At 37.9% G+C, this 23783-nt stretch overlaps 1 protein-coding gene across 5 annotated transcripts in view; it reads right to left on the reverse strand.

The window, feature by feature from the left end:
* ARHGAP32 (Rho GTPase activating protein 32) overlaps positions 1-23783 on the reverse strand; it is a 205304-nt gene that overhangs the window by 19065 nt on the left and 162456 nt on the right. For 4 of the 5 annotated variants that reach the window (XM_024987025.2, XM_059882797.1, XM_059882798.1 and 1 more), the window contains 4 exons: positions 10720-10869; positions 5679-5781; positions 4195-4339; positions 3658-3740 (listed from right to left, as the gene is read on the reverse strand). In XM_024987025.2, coding sequence (XP_024842793.1) covers positions 3658-3740; positions 4195-4339; positions 5679-5781; positions 10720-10869 — 481 coding nt within the window. Of the gene's footprint in view, positions 1-3657; positions 3741-4194; positions 4340-5678; positions 5782-10719; positions 10870-23169; positions 23269-23783 lie in introns of those variants that run through there. The other variant, XM_024987027.2, reaches the window with a different exon arrangement.

Genomic DNA, 23783 nt, shown 5'->3' on the forward strand with positions numbered 1-23783 from the left:
TATTTACAGATTAAAATTCTATAGCCAACTGTCAGTCCAAAGTATGAGGAGAATAAGAGCATTTTCATATCAAAGTCTCCAAACATTCACCTCCCACACAACTTTTCTCAGGAAGTTACCAAAGACGGACACCAGGAAAGCAGGGAGTGGACACAGGGAAGGTGACAGGCAGAGGTCCAGAGGAGAAGGGGTCTAAGTCAGGAAAAAAGTGATGAAGGGAGGTTCCAGGAGGGTAAGAGCTGGTGATGATGGAGGAGAGCTGGACGGACAGCGCGATTTTAGGCACCACAAAGGGTGTTTTCATGGGGAAATGTTTCTTTTAAATGGTACCTTGATATGTTTAAACACAACTGAGATCTTCACGACCAAGATAATCAGGATGGTGTGATCACTGACCTAGAGCCAGACATCCTGGAATGTGAAGTCAAGTCGGCCTTGGAAAGCATCACTATGAACAAAGCTAGTGGAGGTGATGTAATTCCAGTTGAGCTATTTCAAATCCTGAAAGATGATGCTGTGAAAGTGCTGCACTCAATATGCCAGCAAATTTGGAAAACTCAGCAGTGGCCACAGGACTGGAAAAGGTCAGTTTTCATTCCAATCCCAAAGAAAGGCAATGCCAAAGAATGCTCAAACTACCGCACCATTGCACTCATCTCACAGGCTAGAAAAGCAGTGCTCAAAATTCTTCAAGCCAGGCTTCAGCAGTATGTGAACTGAGAACTTGCAGATGTTCAAGCTGGATTTAGAAATGGCAGAGGAACCAGAGATCAAATTGCCAACTTCCGCTGGATCATGGAAAAAAGCAAGAGAGTTCCAGAAAAACATCTATTTCTGCTTTATTGACTATGCCAAAGCCTTTGACTGTGTGGATCACAATAAACTGTGGGAAATTCTGAAAGAGATGGGAATACCACCTGATCTGCCTCTTGAGAAACCTGTATGCAGGTCAGGAAGCAACAGTTAGAACTGGACACGGAACAAAAGACTGGTTACAAACAGGAAACGGAGTATGTCAAGGCTGTATATTGTCACCCTGCTTATTTAACTTATATGCAGAGTACATCATGAGACACGCTGGGCTGAAGGAAGCACAAGCTGGAATCAAGATTGCCAGGAGGAATATCAATCACCTCAGATATGCAGATGACACCACCCTTATGGCAGAAAGCGAAGAACTAAAAAGCCTCTTGATGAAAGTGAAAGAGGAGAGTGAAAAAGTTGGCTTAAAGCTCAACATTCAGAAAACGAAGATCATGGCATCCGGTCCCATCACTTCATGGCAAATAGATGGGAAAACAGCGGAAACAGTGGCTGACTATTTTTCGGGGCTCCAAAATCACTGCAGATGGTGATTGCAGCCATGAAATCAAAAGACGCTTACTCCTTGGAAGGAAAGTTATGACCAACCTAGATAGCATATTCAAAAGCAGAGACATTACTTTGCCAACAAAGGTCCGTCTAGTCAAGGCTATGGTTTTTCCAGTGGTCACGTATGGATGTGACAGTTGGACTGTGAAGAAGGCTGAGCACCGAAGAATTGATGCTTTTGAACTGTGGTGTTGGAGAAGACTCTTGACAGTCCCTTGGACTGCAAGGAGATCCAACCAGTCCATTCTGAAGGGGATCAGCCCTGGGATTTCTTTGGAAGGAATGATGCTAAGGCTGAAACTCCAGTACTTTGGCCACCTCATGCGAAGCGTTGACTCATTGGAAAAGACTCTGATGCTGGGAGGGATTGGGGGCAGGAGGAGAAGGGAACGACAGAGGATGAGATGGCTGGATGGCATCACTGACTCGATGGACGTGGGTCTGGGTGAACTCCAGGAGTTGGTGATGGACAGGGAGGCCTGGCGTGCTGCGATTCATGGGGTTGCAAAGAGTCGGACATGACTGAGCGACTGAACTGAACTGAACTGAGGTCAGGATGCAGCAGTTAAAACTGGACATGGAACAACAGACTGGTTCCAAATAGGAAAAGGAGTGCGTCAAGGCTGTATATTGTCACCCTGCTTATTTAACTTATATGCAGAGTACATCATGAGAAACGCTGGGCTGGAGGAAGCACAAGCTTGAATCAAGATTGCCAGGAGAAATATGAATCACCTCAGATATGCAGATGACACCACCCTTATGGCAGAAAGCGAAGAAGAACTAAAGACCCTCTTGATGAAAGTGAAAGTGGAGAGTAAAAAAGCTGGCTTAAAGTTCAACATTCAGAAAACTAAGATCATGGCATCCGGTCCCATCACTTCATGGCAAATAGACAGGGAAACAGTGGAAACAGTGGCTGACTTTATTTTTCTGGGCTCCAAAATCACTGCAGATGGTGACTGCAGCCATGAAATTAAAAGACGCTTCCTCCTTGGAAGGAAAGTTATGACTAACCTAGATAGCATATTCAAAAGCAGAGACATTATTTTGCCAACAAAGGTCCGTCTAGTCAAGGCTATGGTTTTTTCAGTGGTCATGTATGGATGTGAGAGTTGGACTATAAAGAAAGCTGAGTGCCAAAGAACTGATGCTTTTGAACTGTGGTGCTGGAGAAGACTCTTGCGGAAGGAGATCCAACCAGTCCATCCTAAAAGAGATCAGTCCTGGGAGTTTATTGGAAGCACTGATGTTGAAGCTGAAACTCCAATACTTTGGCCACCTGATGCGAAGAGCTGACTCACTTGAAAAGACCCTGATGCTGGGAAAGATTGAGGGCAGGAGGAGAAGGGGACCACAGAGGATGAGATGGATGGATGGCATCACCGACTTGATGGAAATTGGTTTGGGTGGACTCTGGGAGTTGGTAATGGACAGGGAGGCCTGGCGTGAGAGTCAGACACGACTGAGCGACTGACCTGAACTGAGAGAATACCAATCATTCTGTGACAGAGTCAGGAGACAAGCTAGCGATAAAAAGAAACTCAGCAAACCCCAAACAGGCCATCACTCCATGAAACAAACACGGTTACCCCAGAAAGGGGGAAAAAAATTCTGGTATACTATTAGATTGGGCTTCCCTGGTGGCGCAGCAGTAAAGAATATGCATGCCAATGCAGGAGACATGGGTTCAATCCCTTGGTCGGGAAGATCCTCTGGAGGAGGAAACGACAACCCACTCCAGTATTCTTGCCTGGGAAACCCCAAGCACAGAGGAGGATAAAGGAGCCTGGCAGGCTACAGCCCATGGGGTCACAAAAGAGTTGGACATGATTGAGCATGCACACACACATGCATACTATTAGATGTAGTTTGTAAATAACAGTTACATAGATACAGCAATGTAGAAAATCAACACCGAGCACTCATACAACCACTCTAGGAAGATGAGAGAAGGGGCTGTGTGTGGTTGTGTGCTAGTGGGGGAGAGGAAAGTTACAACTAAATCCTCCAAACTACTTCCAAGAGTCCAAGCTAACATACAAATTAATCTGGGCTGTAAAAGTAAGCAACAGAAGAGAGGGCTCCAGGGTGCCTGCTGGATGCCAAGCACTGTGCCCAGACCCTGGGAATACAAAGACAAATGTAAATACAAATGTATGGAAAAACAGAAATTTAAACAGTCAGAACTCCAAGGAAATTTAAACAGTTAGAAACCCCAGGAGCCCATGTTCACACAATTGACTTCTGGCATTTTTGGCTGGCATTTTACAGAGCGTGGTTTACCTGTAGTGTGGAGGAGGGAGTTGCTGGATGACATCGTGAATTTTTATCAGCCTTTCTTCATCTGTTGCTGCTGAAACAGCATCCTGGAACAACCATAATGCAAAATAAACTAGTAAGCTTTGTTGGTAAAAATGAAAGTTCTTCACTTACAATTCAGTTTCACTTTGAGATTCATTGACCTTACTCTTCGGTGCTGAACGATGAGGGAAACCCATGTAGTACCACGGAAGCAAACTTGGTTCACACACTATGTGGATGCCGAAATCTAATACAAGATAGTATTTTTAAACTTTACAAGAACCAACACATAACCAAGGGTTATAGTAAGATTAGTGGCTCAAAGTGAGAGACCCTGAAAAGGGGCAAACAGTGAAGGCGGTGGACCAACTAGCAGTAAGTGTTCTTTATCAATATTTTCTCTTTAAAGGAGCTCTTTTACTCATATAACTCACATGGAGAAATCAACTTTTTCAGGTTTTGAACAAAACCACAGCAAAATTGCAAACAGAACTTGATTTAAATGTGACTGGTACTCACAGAAAATTTCTCATACAGCTGGTAGGTGAGCAGAGGGTTTGGGAGCTCTCGGAAGTACAGCTTACACAGGGAGCCCACGGAATGGATGTCTTGGACGTAGGGTTCTTTTGTCAGGTCGGGAACATGTTCAGAGTCAAATTCATGGCTAAAAAGATAGAAGAGAGACAACAAAACTAATTTTTTTCAAAGAAAAGCAAATATGACTTTAAAACAGAAAGAAAAGGTCCAAAGTATTAACCTCCAGCTCAGTGAGCAAATATGTACTTCAAATGACTGTATTTCACAGAAGTTATTCAGCAGTAATTGAATGTCTGACTATGAGACAAGTGTTTTTCTAAATAGAAATTCAGGGGATAGCTTTAATATTAAAATGGACAGAAATCTCTGAAACCTGTGTGAAAGAGCAGGTCTTACCACAGATTGAAACAAAGGACTTCTACTTCCTAAGTGTTTAAATGCCTAATATTTTGGCAGTTCTGAAAACTAGAGTTGAATGGCAGCTGGTCCATGAAAAACTATGTGCAGAAATTCCTCAGATGCAAGAAGTACAGTTCAAGAATATGTTATGATAGAGGGATAAGGAAGCCAGAAACAATTATAAAACAATTCTCCACCAACACAGAAAGTAAATCTGCAGCATTTAGTGAGTGAAATAAAAATTGTGCTCAGAACACAAAGGCTAATCTGCAGCTTATTCTCCAGGAGGTTGACTAATATTAATCTACAGACCAGAGGCCACTAGTCAACCTAGAGGATTAATCTGAATATGAGATCTGCTGCATCTGAAGTCAAAGACTGTACTGTTTTCAGTACCAGAATCAATTTAAGTATTACAAACATGTATTCTGAAAATAGAAATCAACTCTGTGGTCAATTTAGAATATTAAAATCCTTATAGAATAATAGCAATTACCATGTACCACAGTGAAAAATAAAAGATAATAACATGTTAAGAATAGACAGGAATCTAAGAGATTAAGAAAAAGTTAAAATTTCTGTTGGTGGTATAAAGGATACCACTATTTTTGTCTCTGGGGGTCTAATGGGAAAGGATGTGGGATATGTGACACATACCCACTTGAGCACGTGCTACAGAACTTGGGTGAAAGAAGATTAGAAAAAGCTTCACTCTTATAAAAATAATAATAAACAGGTCCACTCTTGTCCATTTTAATTAAAGAATAATTCTATTATAATGTAAATTTTCATCTATCATAGTTGTCATAGGTTCAAATTCAATTTTCAAAAATCTTCAGTATTGCAGAGAAAATAAAAGTATTGAGATTAGAGGCCAAGGTTTTCTGATACTACAAATGAAGAAATGTCGAAAACATACACAGAGAACAATATAGCTAGTTTTCTACTTTATCTAAACTATCTTACAGAAAATAAAGATTATCAATATAAGTGACTTAATTCTGAAACAGTTTCATTTTAATGAATTACAGTAGGAACAAAAAAGAAAAAGCCATGTTGGGTTTTACCGTAGTCTCTGGATATTGGAGGCGACACCAGAGAGACGATATATCCCATCCACGATGCCATATCTCTCGATGAACGCTGTGCAGCTTTGAAGAACCTGGGGCACTAGAGAGCATTTTTGAAGACATGGATTACATTGAGAGTATTCAATGGAAACAAAGTCACAAAAAACAAGAACGTTTTAGCAAAATGAAAGTTGCAAATTAAAGCTGTAAGGGGTGGAGATTAATCTGCCACAAAAAATGATAACAGCATATTTACCTAATTTCACATCTAAACTAGATTCCTGAATAATCAAGACTGCCTCTATGTTGTTACACTGAGGTAAGTGGAAGAGTTCATTAATTATTGGGATACTTTCCCTAAGATCTTCTGCAACAGACTTGTTTAGATAGTTACAACAGCAAGGTGAACTGTTTAGTTCTAACATCATTCTAGATTAAAAAAAAAAAACACAGTTACTCACCTGAATTTCATACTCAGCAAATGGATATGCAAACTTCAATGTTTATTCCAACATGATAATTACCTACTCTAAGTGCTTCAATTTTTTACTTTTAAAAGTTTCTTTTATTCTTTTCATAGTTATGCTAATTCTAATTATATTCAGTAAACATCAACATAATGCAAAGGTCAAAGTAATTTCAAGTAAGTGAAATCTTTAATTTCCTGCCTATCTTTATATTAAAATTACTGACTTTCGACTCGATATTATCAGCTGGTCATGAAACGCACTTCAACAAAAAGCAGGAAGAAAAGAAAAAGAAAGGCTCTCTGGTTACGTCTCTGAACAACTAACACAACCAACCAGCCACTCTGGGCCCACGGTCTAGAACAGAACATTTGAAGTTTATGAGAAAACGGTCTTCTAACCAAATATCTACAGTAACTGAAATTTGAACTTCATTTATATTGCATTGCAGACTGATGAATTCACAGGCTTCAGTAACTACATTCATTTCATCATTTTCGGTTACGATCCATGAGAAGAATAGCTTGAAAGAACATTATTTGGTCTGCAAAAGACTACTCTATTAGGGATGAAAGAGTGGTGAATGAAACAACTAAAATACTTTAATAAGATAATTTTATCTACTGCATTTCACTTAAATGTATATATCATTCCTTTATTATTACAAAAGGTTTTTCCTTGGTTTTTCTGCCTTGTGTTGTACTTCCTTCATCCTGTCTTTTAAATTCTGTCAGATCCTGTAACTTATATTTAAAACACAAACTCCTTAGCTTTGAATAATTTTATTAGAAAGCAGGTATATTACTGAGCAAGCAAAAGATGCCAGACTAAGTGCTTTACAACAGATACTCTTATTTACTTTTCAGAGAAATTCTATCATTATCTCCCTTTTCAGAGAGGAAACTGAATCTTAAGAGTGATGAAATTTTACACATAAGGACAAGCAGCAAACAAATGGCACAAATGAGGATCAAACTCAAGCTGTCCAAGCACAGAGTCACACTTTAACTGCCGGGATTTTAAGGTCCTTCCCCATTTGCACTTATTTTAGTATTACCATATTTCTGTATTTCACAACTCTAGGCCAAGTTAAGTCTCATCTTTTACCAAACAAACCAGCCATGCTCTAAGTCCATCAATTTCCAGGTAAAGGAAGCCTGTTTCCTCTGCCTGGATTCTCCTTCTGCTACCATCTTCTTATAGAAAACTCTTGGCTGTTGTTCAAAACCCAACTGAACTCTTCTTACTCTAAGGCAAGCTTTCTTTGAATATACCCCTAAGCAGAGGTAGCTATACTAGGTTCTAGATGCCAACAGAACTATGTCATTTTGAATTAATATTTATTTGTTTATACCATGATTACTCCTTCTTGAGTGCATGCCTGCTCAGTCACCTCCTTCTTTGTGACCCCATGGACTGTAGCCCACCAGGCTCCTCTCCCATAGGATTTCCCAGGCAAGAATACTGGAGTGGGCTGCCATTTCCCTCTCTAGGGGATCTTCATGACCCAAGGAGACAGGGGTTCAATGCCTGGGAAATCCCACGGACAGAGGAGCCTGGCAGGCTACCGTCCAAGGGGTTGCCAAGTGTCAGCCGTGACTTAGTGACTAAATAGCAACAGCAACCCACAAGAAAGCATACCTACTCTTTATATACAGGCAGACCTCAGATATACTGCAGTTTCCGTTTCAGACCGCCAGAATAAAGCAAGCATCACAATAAAGGAAGTCACACAAATTTTTGGTTTCCCAGTGCATATCAATTATGTTCATACTATAGTATAGTCTAATAAGTGTGCCATAGCATCGTGTCTGAAAAACAATGTACATACATTTAATTAGAAAAATACTTTATTGCTAAAAAAATGCTAACTATGATCTGAGCCTGCAATGAGTTGTAATCTTTTTGCTGGTGGAGGGTTTAACTACCGTGTGTCACAGAGACACGACTGAGCAAACACTTGGAAAAATGGTACCAACGGACTTGCTCAATACAGGGTGGCCACATACCTTCAGTTCATTAGAAAAGCACAGTGTCTGCAAAAAGCAATAAAGCAAGAAAAACATAACACCTTTGAAATTCTATACTGTATTCAAATTTACAGTTTGAATAGCTTCTTAATTTATGCAGCAATTTCCCTAAAAGTTGAGTATTCAATTTTTTGGCTTTCATACATAATACTACAATGAACATTTTTATTTTTGTTGGATTATAGCCTTAGGATAACCCTGAGAGAGAACTGCTACAAGAAAGGAATACTGTAAGGTCTCTTGCTCTGGAGTGTCAAAATGTTTTTCAAAAAGGCAGTAATTCCCAGAGTTACCCGTAACCAACATTTTTCACCTGCGGGTAAAAATCTCTGCTGTTTTTAATGGCACTGGATATCATAATCTAGAAAAGCAGCTTTGTTATATCAGTAGTGTTTACTTATATAAAATGGTGTCTCAAAATTGCTTTGATACATTTTCCATGATTTCAAATAAGCATAGAGACTTTTTTTCTTTTTGCATTTTTTGTTTACTATTTAGTTCCTTGTCAAAATTGTATGTTTATAGCTTTTTTCTATTCTTCTACTCAGGGGCTTAATTTTCTCACAAACCTGAATGACATTTTCATTTACTATATTAGGAGCACAATTTCATCATACCCAAGAAAAAAGGACTTTCCCAGTCTATGGCACCTTCCCTTTACATTTGTAGTAAGTTCCCTACATTTGAACCTTCAAGTTGTGAACTTTCAAAGATGTGAACATGCATTCACACGTCCAAACACACGTTAGTTCACGTGTCTGGCATACCGTCAGGTGCCTGCATCCTCTGCAAGCGGCTGTGCTTTCCCGTGCTTCACTGCACAGCACTACACAGAGTGCAGGAGAACAGCAGCATCTTTCTCTCAAGCCCAGGCTGTCTGGAAGCAAACGCCAAAGCGGCGGTGATGCAGCTGGTACCGCTAGGGAGCTCCAGCTGTTGTACCGCAGTATTGTACTGTTCAAGGTACTGTACTGTAAGATTAAAAATGTTCTCTTTTTTGTTTTTTAAATGCATTACTTGTGTGAAAAGTACTATACACCTACTACAGTACAGTACTACATAGCCGACTGTGTTAGTCGGATACCTAAGTAACTTTGTTGGATTAACAGACAAACTCAACTTAGGAATGTGCTCTCAGAATAGAACTTCTTCGTATGTAGGGGACTTACTCTATATGGAAGCTACTTGTTTGGAATCACCTCTTCATTCATGGTTTTTTCCCTCATTGATCTCAAAACAAAATCATTTTGTATTAACACTTTTATGAGTTAAAAATAGTTAACCCTTTCATACATTTGAAACTTTTAGGGTCATAAAGCAAGAATTAAGCTTTTCAAAATTGCTATTTCATGTTTCTGTATGTATTTATAATGAACTCCTCCCCATGAGCTGGTTTCTTAAAAACACTTTATCAGCATGGATTCGTATCTAGAACAACTACTTCTAAACATTCTGGGCTATTTCATTCATTAGTTGTATCTCATCCTCTACACCAGTAACATTCTAGTTTTGAATACTGTTTTAATATTGGTAAAGTTAGATGTCTCCTATCCCTGATTTCCCTCCCCATAATGTTCTGTGATCTTCTCATTGGCTTATTATTCCATGTGCATTTTGACTAGTTGCAAAAATAATCCTCAGGGTTTTGGTTTGTCTGTTTGTTTTTTCTTTAATTTTCAATAACTGCCATAAGTTGATATTAGTTTGGGACTAACACCTATTTAAAGTAATACTGTGTCTTCTCCCGCAAGAAACATGGTATAGTTTGTATTAAATCCATATTATAAGTATATTGGTATTCTTTAGGCAATGAGTAAGGCCTTAATTTGAACTTGATATTCATTGATATTTACACTAACTTTCACTAGTGGTCTTCTTAAAAAGCATATAATGGGTGTTTCCCATCAAGATTCAGAATTTCACAAATCACCTATTTCTGTTATCAAATTATAGTTAAGGACTTCCTTAATATTCTAGCATCTAAAAGAGATGGTAGAGAAAAGTGCTATTTTTTAAAAAAAATCAAAGAAAAACTCCATTTTTCCTTTCTGTTTATCCATTCAGCCCCTCCATCCATTCTTCCAAGCACTGAATTCTTGAATAAGAATTTAATTTATAGAGAAAGGAATTTAGATTTTTAGCTATAAAAGTTGGGAGGCTGGTCTTGGTAATACACGATCTCCAAAGTATGACTTTTTTCCAAAAAAGAAATTAACATTTCAGAATAAACTGCGAGAAGGAAAAGTGAGGAAGTTATCTGGAGAGACATGAAAATAATGCAAACCAGCAGAGCTCTTGTACCCTTGGTGAGAATGTCTTCATCTTTCTGAACAGATCACAAGCATCTCTTATGCCAAAGTGCATGCCGAGACCCCTCATGATTCTCAGTTACCCCAAAGTCAGGCGAGTACCTGAGAGCATTCAGTATGTGCTGCTGAACTCAAACGGAACAGGTGCTGCTTGCCGTATCTTACTGATTACAGGAGATCAACAGGGAGAGGTTAGAAACTGAAATTATGAGATTATAAATTTCATGTTTACCTTCAAAACCAGAATTCAGAAGGTGCTCCCCTAGGTCACAGCCAAACACTCTTTCTTTCAAGATCCCACGCTGCTTCAATTTCTGTTTTGTTGGACGAGACTTCATGAATGTGCGTAAAAAAGTAATGAGCTTGCCGTGCTTTTTAGATACTAAAAAACAATAATAAAGAGAAAATACCATAGTTGTAGCAAGAGGAAATGAAGTGCAGATCTCAACAGAATAACTACAAAATAATCTAAGTATACCATATATTCTGTAGGAAATTTTTAGCACAAGTTGAAGAAGGAGTTGGTTTATAAATAAAAGCATGGTTTTGCATGTTCTTCTCACCAGCCTGTGGTCTTATTTGATGAAACTGTGTGCAAACTGAAGTATTATAATTCATGACTTTTAAGTTAAGCATGGTAAACCAGCCAACTTCCCAATGCTACCTAAGCATGCCACAGGATTATAACTCGGACTTGAGTTTTACTCTAATATACTGCTTTTAGAGATCTTCATGATAAGTAAGACTTAACATGGTAGAAATTTAAGAAACTGCATTTCTAGTTAATTTCTAAAGTATTTTATTTAGTGTTAGAAATTTTCATGGCATTTATAATCTGGAAAATAAAACTTGAAACAACTCTCTCTTTCTCATTTTATAAAGAGGACAATCCCATTATGAAATAGCACACAATTATCAAACTACAGGCTATATTAAGTACGACACACACACCCATAAAAAAGCATTAGATCTTTATTAACATTCATCTATCACATACTACATCACCTTAACGACCTTTGTAGATCAAAGAGATAAGCAAATTGTATACAGTAAGATATTTCCACTGACTTATATATGTTAGAAAGACAACAGGGAAAGATCTGAAAACAAACAAATCCTTAGAAAAATGATTTTTGCTGAGAAGTGCATCCTGCAGGGGAAATTATTCTGGAAGTCAACATACAACAAATTACTGTAAGCTCAGAGATTAGCTGCAGGATAGAAGACTAAGCCACATGGCCCCAATCCTCCTGCTCGGTCCTCAGGTGATTACAGGTCTTACTGAACCCCACTAGTTTCTTCAGAGAACCCAAATCCTAAAGCCCATGAACTGATGAATCCTCCTGTGGGAATTCTGTGCACTGAGATTAACTTGTGGCCCAAATGGACCACTAGATGGGTTACTCAGACCAAATTAAACATTTTCTTTACATTTTATGGGAAACACTACTTCCAGACTTAAGCATCTTTTCTATGAACTGTACAAAGGTGATCAACTGTAACTGGCTTGCCCATAACTGAGAGGGTTCCCTGGGACACGAAATCTTCAGTGCTAAAATCAGGAAAGTCCTGAGCGAACTGGGATGAGGTTGTCACCCTTGTACATAGATTAAAGAGGAAATTTATTTTTTCTATACCAACCCCTTAAAATTTACCCAGAATCATCAGTATAATTTTGATGCCATCATTAACATGCTGTGTGACACTCTGGGGAAATTACAGCCTCACTTGTATCTGAGATTCTTGCTATAAAATTAAATGATATGCTCTCTTATCTGCTAATGAGACATTTGTAGCACACTGGGGTAACTTAGAAGATGTTACATGTATCATATTAGTATATTAAAAATTACTGAACTTGTATGTGTTTTATTCTCCCCAGTTTCTAGTAGACTGTTATGAATCTTTGTTCTTAAAGTGTAGCCATCAAACCATTTCTGTATAAGATTAACACATAAAAACAAGCAAATTTGCATTACAGTACCGTAACATTATATATTTGGAAGAATTTTAATTTCTGTTATATTCAGTATTTCTACCTGGAAATAGGGCCTGTCATAATGTTTCTAAAGTTTTAAATCTTGCAGCAAAGTTTTCTAATTCTCTTTATGAAAAGACACATTCCACATACTTCTTGTTAGGGATATTGTTCGCTGCTTCTGGAGAATAACAGTTTTCTTCATTTATCGTAGTTGCTAAAATAGTAGGTATATTAGAAAATGATTTCTTTATGTATGGCTCAAATCTGATCATTTTCTAAAATCTCTACAATTTAAGACGGATTTTAGTTGATCCTTTCGGATTTCATGGATATGTAATTGTGTCAGAGCAAATACAGTAATTCCATTCTGTTTCTGAAAGGAATAATTTCTGATTTCTTTTCCAGATTTTAATAATTGGCCAGAATATCCAAGATACATGTTAAAAAGTAGGCGTTTGTATTTTGATGGTGAATTTGGTGAAAATATCTGTTGACTCTGACAACTGCATACGATGTATATGAGAAAGAATTCTTTTAGTCTCAGACTTCCAGGAATGTTTCAAAGGGATGGGAACTGAATTTTAACTTGTATTCATTTAGCAACAAGCACGTGAATGCCTACCACATCTCAGGAACTGTTCTCAGCCCTGAGAGTACGGCGGGGAACAGGTGAGGCCAGCTCCTTGCTGTTGGAGCTCACTGAGGAGAGGAGTACAAATAAATAATAATACCGATATTATTATTTGGTTATATTATTATTAATATACTGAACAAATAATACAGATACAGCCGGCATTTATTTTATGATTAGTTACATGCCAGCAACTGCGTAAGAATTTATATTTATTAACCATTCGTTTCTCACGAGACCTTATAAGGAAAACACTATTACCCCCTTTTAGAGGAAGAAACTCAGGCACAGAGTGTTTAGTAACATGTCTAAGGTCATGGAATCAGGATTAAAAATCAGGTGGTCTGTGTAAGATCTAATAAATACTTGCAAATATAAATGTCTCTTCACATTAATTTTTTCTTCACTTTATATTTCCTTCCCATTTCTTAGATAATAAAATGGCTAAAAGAAGTTTCTTTTGAATACTGCACTGCCCCCACCCATTTTCTTATAACAAACTAGTAAGTGAAAGTGAAAGTGTTAGCTGCTCAGTTGGGTCTGATTTTTGCAACCCCATGGACTGCAGCCCACCAGGCTCCTCTGTCCATGGGATTCTCCAGGCAAGAATACTGCAGTGGGTAGCTGCTCCTTTCTCCAGGGCATCTTCCTGACCCAGGGATCGAACCCAGGTCTCCCACATTGCATAAACAATGACATTTCCACAGAAAAAATGCATAAAAAATAAAAAACAAAAGCAAATCATACCACCATCTGTTCAAATTCCCTGTAAATGTCAAAGTGTGAGTTGCTTAGTTGTGTCTGACTCTTTGTGATCCCACAGACTGTAGCCTGCCAGGCTCCTGTCCACGGTATTCTCCAGGCAAGAATACTGGAGTGAGTTGCCATTCCCTTCCCCAGGGATAGAACCTGGCTCTCCTGCACTGTAGGCAGATTCTTTACCATCTGAGCCACCATTCCCTAGTTAAGAGTTAAAATGCAGCATGTGCCACAGGCTATCTTCTTCCATATCATTTAGACATGATTTCACACTGCATTCTTCTTTCAAGACTTGACACAAACCCAACCCAACCAGTCCTTCCAGTAGTTAAAAGTTTTGCAGTATTTATTTTAGTATCTCCAAGGTAAAGCTTATGATACCGACAATCAGCTCATAGGGGCTCAGGAAACCTTGACACAGAGAGGCGGGGCACCAGATGTTTTAAACTACACAAGTTAAAATTTTCTCCAGCAAATCCTAAAAAATCTTCTTTTCGCATAATATTTCAGTTAAATCAGAGTTCTCTGAATTGGGTCTCAGGAATCTTCTAGACCGATGGGAGAGAAGTCTGAGCTTGAAGGAATTTCTCAGGAAATTAAAGGAAGACGATTTGTGCCAGATAAGGGGCTCTGCATTAGGTTTATTTGCTTATATGCCCCAAGTTCTAAGATTTGTAATGAGTTCAGTTGGCCAAGCAGACAAAGTTAGAGGTGGGATGCATAATTCTGAGAGAATGTCTCTGGCACTCATGCTGAGGAGGATGACTGGACTGTACAGCATGTTACTTTTCAACCATGTTTCAGCTTTGCTAAAATATTCTCTAGAACAATTTACCAACATAATATTCCCATAGGACATACTTACATTTTTCACTCTTCATTTCTTTGTTCTATTCAGTTCTAGCAGACATTTTCATTTTTGTTAATCTCATCAGTATAACATGTTATATTCCACTTGAAAGTGCATTTCTGTGCTTACTAATAAGGTTAGGCACTGTTCCATGTCCACTGGTCATTCAGTCTTCCTAATCAGTGAAATAACTGTTTACATTCTTGGCCATTTTACTATCTGGCTGTCTTTCTCTTACTGATGGGCAAGAGATCTTTATACAATCTGTAAATGAATCCCCTGTCGGTTACTTTTTGTCAAGAACATGTTTCCCAGTCTTTGGCCTGTACTGTATAAATTTCTAATCACGTCTTTGTGTATGGTTTCTTTAAAATCTCTTTCCTTATCCGAGATCATAAACATACAGTCCTATTTCTTTTAAACCTTTTATTTCCTAAACTTTTTCACTTTTTAAAGGTTTTTAAACTGATTTTGAACTTTTTTGTATGTTTGCTGCTGCTGCTGCTGCTAAGTCGCTTCCGTCGTGTCCGACTCTGTGCGACCCCATAGACAGCAGCCCACCAGGCTCTGCCATCCCTGAGATTCTCCAGGCAAGAATACTGGAGTGGGTTGCCATGCCCTTCTCCAGGGGATCAAACCCGCATCTCTTAAGTCTCCTGCATTGGTAGGTGGGTTCTTTACCACTAGCACCACCTGGGAAATGCAAAAAAGAAAAAATCTAATAACTGATTACTGGACGAGATAGTTGGATGGCATCACCGACTCAGTGGACATGAGTTTGAGCACACTCCGGGAGATGGTGAAGGACAGGGAAGCCTGGCATACTGCAGTCCATGGAGTGACAAAGAGTCAGATACAACTGAGTGACTGAACAGCACTGACAAAACAGAAATACATGTATCAGGGTGTGTCAGATTACTAGGGTTCCAACCACATCTCTGCAGCTTCCAGCTGTATGACTGTGGACAAGGTACCCAATTCTCAGACCTTCATTTTCCTCTTCTATGAAAAACATTAAAAATAGTAAGGACCTAACAGGATTGTTTTGAGAATTAAATATAAAGGTTTTTTTATTTTCTGCTGAACAAAAAAAAATTTTTTAATTTAGGTGCTACCGTTGTCATTGTATTAATTTATCTTTCATTCAGCAACCATGCTCAACTCTGTTATTACTTCTAATAATTTGACAGGAGATTCTTCTGGATTTGTAGACAATCATCTGTAAGTAACGCAGATTTATTTCTTCCTTTCCACTTATTTCTTTTTGTTTAATTTTACTGAACCTTGAATAAACGATGATCTTGTTCTTGATCTAAATAGATTGCTTATATCTCACCATTAAGAATAAAATTTTCTTGGGTTTTTGGATAGAAACATTAAACAGATTTTTAAAAAACTCCCTATTTTTAATTGTCAAAATATATAAAATGAACAAGTATTGACTTTTATCAAATTATTTCTCTGTATCTATGAAGATAATAATTTAGTTTGCCTTGTTCAATTTTTAAGTTTTTTTTTTATATTTTATTTTATTTTTTAACTTTACAATATTCTATTGGTTTTGCCATATATCAAAATGAATCCGCCACAGGTATACATGTGCTCAATTTTTAAGTTTTGAATGTGACAACCATCCTGCTTGTGTTAAGTCGCTTCAGTCATGTCAGACTCTTTGTGACCCCTATGGACTATAGCCCACCAGGTTCCTCTGTCCATAGGATTCTCCAGGCAAGAATACTGGAGTGGGTTGCCATGCCCTTCTCCAGGGGATCTTTCCAACCCAGGGATTGAACCCGAGGTTCCTGCCACATCTCCTGCATTGAAGGCAGACTCTTTATCACCGAGCCACTGGGGACAACTGTAGGTACGTTTAAAGTTCTGCTTTTATACTCATGTGATAAACCTCCTGTGCTCCTGCTTGCCTCGCATCTGTTGCAGGGATGTAAATGAGTACATCAGACTGGAGAGGCAAGTGGCAATATCGAAAACTGAAGCCTTAAGCCGAGGCAAAATTCTCCCTTAGAAACTGTAATAAACATAGGAATCCTGTAAACACATCAGCAGTGGCTTTCAATAAAAAACTCAAACATAAAAGAATTCTACAGGGTACAAGTGTACATAAAGAATTCTAAAAATAAAAAAACTGTATTAGGTTGCTAATGTCTTAAATAGAAGCAAAGAAACATGCCATATCTTTCCTGTGACAGTCTTAAATAGCTGAGGTGAACTATGCTACTTAGTATTTTCAAATTTACTAAAAGGGATATTGGGAAGAGTTGTCAAAATCAACTTATTTTTAGCAGGCACTGTCATATGTCCTGAAAGGATCTGTGGGCAACTCAGAAACATAACTTTTGAACCAGTTAAGTCAGCACTCATGCTGGAAAAAATATGACATAATTCTTACTTAGTTTATAGCTTTGAGTATATCAATTAATTTTACACTAAACCAAAAAAGTTTTTATTTGAAAATAAATGGACTTGGAAATTAAACTGATTCACTAGAGTAATAATTTGACAAGCTTTTAAAGAAAAAATTCTGGATGAGCTAGATTATATGTGACTCAAATATTAAATAAACTGAACTAAAAAAAAAAAACACTTTTTCCAGTACCTGAGGTATAGAACCTCTTCTAACTTTTCTTTTTTCATAATATAGAAGAGCTTTAATATAAATAAAGAGATGAATAATGATATAAAAGAACTTCTTTAATCCAATGACTGAAAATGTTGTATCTTTTTGTCTTACAAAAAACACCCTCTGAGAGTTTCTTGCAAACCAAACTCAAAGTAGGTTTTCATGTGATGGAATAAGGACGCATCTAAGAAATTCTGTCACTGACTCTATTTTTATCTCTGTACATTTTCTGGTCTTGTTAGACCTGCCATCTCACTGGCCTGTTCCCAGTCCTACAAAGGGAAGAGAAAGAAAAAGACAAACTGAACCCTAATCTCCAATGAAACCTGAAGGAAAACTCAGAAATTAGAGTAATATCATAACATTACAGAATAGTTAACATGTACTGAGGGTCTACTATGCTTCAGTGCTTTACATGAGCTAATTTAAATTCAGTTTCAGTTAGCCTCACACTCTAAATGATTTAAATTCAAATACAAACCAGTATCTGATCATTCAAATTTTCTATCTGTCAGATGAGGCATGCTAAATAAAATCTAATTCATCTCCCATTACATTAAAAATAATAAATATAATAAGGTTATCAGAATAATGATACTTCATACCTTTTCTTTCTATACCTTTATACCTTTCCTGTATCCAGCTCTAATTATTAAGATGACCCAATCTCATAATTCAATTCCTTTTCTTTAGTTTATTTGGTGCTATTCTATAATATCTAAATATATAGCTTTTGTACGTGGTAAAAATATTCAGCAAGGATAAAATGTTAGCAATCCTATTTGAAGATTTAGAAACCATACTTAACCAATAGCTCAGAAACTGAAAGCTTTTAGGTCTTTCTAATAATAAAACAAGGACTTCCCTGGTGGCTCAGAAGGTAAGTGTCTGCCTACAATGTAGGAGACCCGGGTTCAATCCCTGAGTTGGAGAGATCCTCTGGAGAAGGAAATGGCAACCCATTCTAGTACTCTTGCCTGGAAAATCCCATGGACAGAGGAGCCTGGTAGCCTACAGTCTGTGGCATTGCAAAGAGTCGGACATGACTAAGCGACTAAACTTTCAACTTTCAATAATAAAATGGTCCAATGAAGGCTGCCCATCCAAACATGCCTATTATTGGGCAGGCAAGAGCAAGTGGAAGCATACTGGACCAGGAATGCAGAGATGTAGTTTAAGTCCTGATTTGGCCGATAAATTGCTGCAAACTTTGAGGCAAGGTAAGTAGCTAGTTTAGATCTCAGTTTAATAATATTAAGCATGAGAAGTTTAACTAGGCAATTTATGAATTCTAGATTTCAATGGAAATACTTGAGGAATCAAGAAACACTCTGAGAAAGTATAAAGTTAGAAAAGCAGAGAAAGCTCTAGAGTCTGTGGGAAATGTCTTTGCTTTAGGAAAATTTATCAGGAGGAAAAAAGGACATAATTTAAAATTCCACTGGACAGCCATATAACAAAATACATTCAGCTTTCTAAATTATCTTGGAAAAGGCTGCTATAAAAATTTTAAATAGGAAGACCATTGTTAAATGTTATTATTTCAAGCATAGTATATTAAGTTTAGTTTTTTAAAGGTGAATTGGTTTAATTATTTTATTTTTCTCCATGAAAATTTAGAAATAAGGAGTCCTTACATACATCATTTATACAACATACTTATAACTATTTCCAGAACTTGAAGCACAAGCATACAGTCTTTAATTGTTAAAAATATTCCCAGTTGTTGATCATGCCATATGATATACTGTTTCTCTGATCTGTTAGCAAGTCCCTGGTGAACACTACAATGGCCATTTATAATACTCTTTGTACTAGAAAAAGTGCCATATATTTTATAAAGATTAATTTTTGAACTAAGTTTCAGGAATTCACTATAGTAAGAGAAAAAAAAGTGAGTATTTTCTAAATATCCTGAATTTCTGAAAATATATTCTATCAGGTTGATATTCAAAATGTAAAACATTTGCTGTCTCTCTAGGAACTACTGAGTTTCCTGCTAGTTTTTAAAGCAAGAATAAAGCAATTTCAGCCTTGGGATTCACTGGCCTCCATCCATCCCAAAGCAGATGTCCAAGAAAATATGTAGATAAATTTGAGTATTAAATCATAACATACTGTTGCAGTTATTATGGAATAAGAAAGTACAGAATCATAAACAATTTTGGAAATAAGAGAAAAAACACAGTTCTCAGACTGATGTGTGTGACAGCTGCTGGGGTAACATCGGGGACCAGCCCAGGCCAGGGATGAGGTTCTGGAATGTGGCCGCTGGAAGGGTTCTGGCATCTGTACATTCCAACCTCAAAGGAGGAAACCAGGTATTTGAGAAATGTCCTGTGCATGCAATACTGAATATAAAATAACTCTGACAGTAATGGCTCTTGTTTGAAAACCTGGAAAGCTACTAATGGGGCTTCCCAGGTGGCGCCATGGTAAAGAACCTGTCTGTCAATGCAGGAGACACAAGAGATCCCTGGGTCAGGAAGATCCCCTGGAGGAGGAAATGGCAGCCCACTCCAGTATTCTTGCCTGGAGAATTCTGGCGGGCTACAGTCCCTAAGGTCGCAAAGAGTCGGACACAACTGAGCAACTGAGCATGCGTGCACACACAGCGAGCAGAAGCTACTAACAGTTACCTAAGTCAAACAGGTTTCCATTTACTCATAGCAGAGAAGAGGAGGCATTTCAAAAGGCGTAACAGACAGGAGTGCAAATGGGTGAAACTAACAGATCTAGAAAATAAATCTGTAGTAAATTTTAAAGAAGAGCTGTTCAGACATAGAGGAGATAAGAACAGTTCATTAGGAAAAAGAGAAGCAGAAAACTGGCAACAAACTGCTTCTTCAGAATATCCAATACAACTCTTACATGGAACAGCATGCCTGTGTTCCACTAAAATACTTGGGTGTTTGAATAAAAATATCTCTTTCTCAGAGTTAAGAATGAAACCAAAGCAACTTCATACTGCTGCTCTTCCCAGGGCAGGACATAAACAGTGATAGATAAACCACGAAGGGCATACATGATAAGAGCTTCAAAAATCACCGTTTCCTTGGGAAAATGGGCATTAGGGTATGATTAGGACAGTCTTATTATTCACATCATACGTTTACTTTTCTGGGACTTACAAATTTTAGTAACAAACATGAAAGAAGGCTCAAATTTAGCTTATGTGATTTTAGGGTAATGTAAGTAAATTTTACATTTTTCTTGCTAAACTGGTACTGACTTTTATTTTTAAATTTTAAATTAAAACAATAAATGTGATTGGTTTTGTTCCTCAACTCTGTACAAAAACAAAGTAAATTTTTTTTTTTATCTCAGTAGCTTTACCACCTCAGTTATTATATAAAAGCCTCTTGACTAATTTCATTTCTAAATACAGAACAAAAAGATTTGCATTTTAGCAGAGGAGAGTGGGAGGAAACATGAGGTGGATATAAATTCCTGACACTAAAGGATTCTAATACTAGAATGGGTTATAATAAAAAGACTGTAGAAGCATCTCTGCTGAGGATTTTTAAATAATCTGGGCTCTCATTTTTCCCAGGTGAACTAGTACTACTTGATATGAAGCTTAAAAACTAGTACTATTTTAGGAGAACACTGATTTATATATCTGTCTTATAAATTAGGCTCGAATAAGCACAGATTCTTAGGAATTCAGTAACATCAAAAGTAAGAGAACTATAAAAAAACTAAATGGGAAGGAAATCCAAGAAAAGCAGGACATACATATAGCTGATTTACTTTGCTGTACAGTAGAAACTAACACAACACTGTAAAGCAATGATACTCCAATAAAAATTAAATTCTACTGTTGAAGTTCTAGAAATATGAATATGTTGAACCTTAATCTTAACAGTGTGAAAATTGTTTTCTTGAAATTATTTTATTAGATTAAAATGTAATCATATTCACTTTGATGTCAAAAAACCCTGTGCACTTTATTAAGCTATGAAGTTTGGTGTGGAACACTGATATGATCGGGGTGGGTTTTGTTTGTGTAGGTTATTTCCCCCTTCCCTTCCCATCCTTTCCTTCTGCAGGAGCTGGAGCAGAAACATCCCATAACTAAAGAAGAAAGAACAGAAAAGGAGAACTCTATTTAAAGGCAGATGGCTCAGAAGCCTGCTCTATGGAAGATCTAACTTTTGGCCTGGGAAGTAAGAACTTGGACCTTGGAGTGAGATAGACCTGAGGGCTGGAATCTACTCTCTAATCACTTACCACATGCAAGGTCTTGAGCAAATGACCTATTTAAGTCCAGTTCCCTCAAACACACAGTGAGAATGGCAATAACAATATCTATCACTCAGGGTCAGAGAAGGCAATGGCAACCCACTCCAGTACTCTTGCCTGGAAAATCCATGGATGGAGGAGCCTGGTAGGCTGCAGTCCATGGGGTCGCTGTGAGTCGGACACAACTGAGCAGCTTCACTTTCACTTTTCACTTTCATGCATTGGAGAAGGAAATGTCAACCCACTCCAGTGTTCTTGTCTGGAGAATCCCAGGGATGGGGAAGCCTGGTGGGCTGCCATCTATGGGCTGCACAGAGTCAGACACGACTTAGCAGCAGCATCACTCAGGGTTACTACAATGCTCATATGAAATTACAAATGCCAACCATTTAACTCTGCATGTGTCAATAAACAGGAGTTGTTTCACCACTGCAATTTCTTTGAAGACTTGTAGAATCCTCCAAGGTACAGGGCTAACCAGAACCTGAGTCGGCTTTACAAACCAGGTTTGATCATATCTCGTCTTGCCTCCTGAATTCAGGGCTGAGGTCACTAAGGAAAGGGGCACATGAACACAGGGCCACGTTCTAGTTTCTGCTTATATAACTGTCTTATGTGCAAACTTAACCTAAGAGACTTTCGATTTCTGCTCTCTCATCTTGAATATCATATAGTACTACATAATATGCTAAAAAGAAGTTACAGTTGCAAACCATTATCATATGAGCAACTGGTGCTTCTTTCAAAGTTGACAGTGAAAAGGAGCTCTAAATTCTGAGCTTTCTCCATTTGTGGTTTTGAAAATCAAAATATCAATATTATTTAAACAGTAGTAGCAAAGAAAAATGTTCAATTTCTTAACAGGGCTAGTCTGTGATTCAGAGAAAACTGTGGTCTCCATGTTATCTTAATGAAAAGCATTTATAACCAAGATCTGAAGAAGCATCATATAAATATGGAGTACTACCGTGATGGTAAGAAAGTCTGTGCAAGAGGGAAAAAAGAATCAATGCAAATATATCATGGATAGAGATAACTGTCCTTACTAATGCCAATGAGGAAAAAAATATCTGAAGATAAAAGGGCAGAAGGATTACTTCCTTGTGGTAATTTGAACAGCCTATACAGACTACCAAATTCTTTACAGTAAATCAGTGCTGCCTATTTTCTATCTGTCAATAACTGAGATGTTATTTACCCAGCAGGAAAAAAATTTAAATATGACATATATTTGCTGCTTATGAAACAGATATGTTCTTTTAACATGCAAACTTTTGTACATTAACCTGAGGTCTGGAAAACATTAAGAAACAAGCTGATCTGAAATTTTAAAGTAAGTATTTCCTGAACCTAGGAAAGTAAGAGATAATACCTACATAGTTAAATCTACTTCAAAAAATGATCACCTCTCTACAACCATGCCAAAGGTTAAAGCTCAGTCATTCCATTTGTGGCTAGTTAAATAATTAGCCAGTCACCTAAAAGTAGCCAAGGAAATACGTGCCCAAATGCAATATAAAAAATAGTCTCAGTGAAATATTTGTCAAACACTTGAATAACTGACTGAGATGTCCTTACCTCTCGCTGCGGCACAGGTTTTAGGATCAATAATTAAAATTATTCCGAATGGCTGCACCTGGCAGTAGGCTCGACAGGACGCCGTGGCTCTGCATTCCGTGCAGAATGAATGACAGTCACACCGGCTCAGACTTAACCACCACCACGGGGTGACTCCCAGTCAGACCTTCCCAGCACGCGGAGGTTCCAGCTCTGCTCCCAGCAGTTTCCTTAGCCCCGGTTTCTGGTCTTTAGTCAAGCAGAGTGGTTTGTGTGCACGGGAGAGCTCTGCCTGCAGAAGCTTAATCCTCTCTTTGCATGTCCTGCTTTCCAACACAGCAGAGACGCCCCAGCCCAACTACACTTGCAGAACAGGCTTCGCCAGGGTAACTCCACCCACCCACTTCACACAGGTACAAATCTGCTCAGAAAACACTAGGACTAAACTGATAATACTTTAACTTTTTTAAAAGTCACTGACTATTCGGTTGTTTATATTTGCTATCCATATGGGAGACAGTGTATTCTATAAAAATGATGGTATTTACACCCAATTAAAAAAAAAAAACAAAAAAAACCCTGATCTAGCAGGAAGTACTATCTACAAAAGGCTGAATCATTAAACTGGCAGTGAC

This window comes from Bos taurus, chromosome 29, assembly GCF_002263795.3.
Source record: "Bos taurus isolate L1 Dominette 01449 registration number 42190680 breed Hereford chromosome 29, ARS-UCD2.0, whole genome shotgun sequence".
Taxonomy (NCBI): Eukaryota; Metazoa; Chordata; class Mammalia; order Artiodactyla; family Bovidae; genus Bos; species Bos taurus.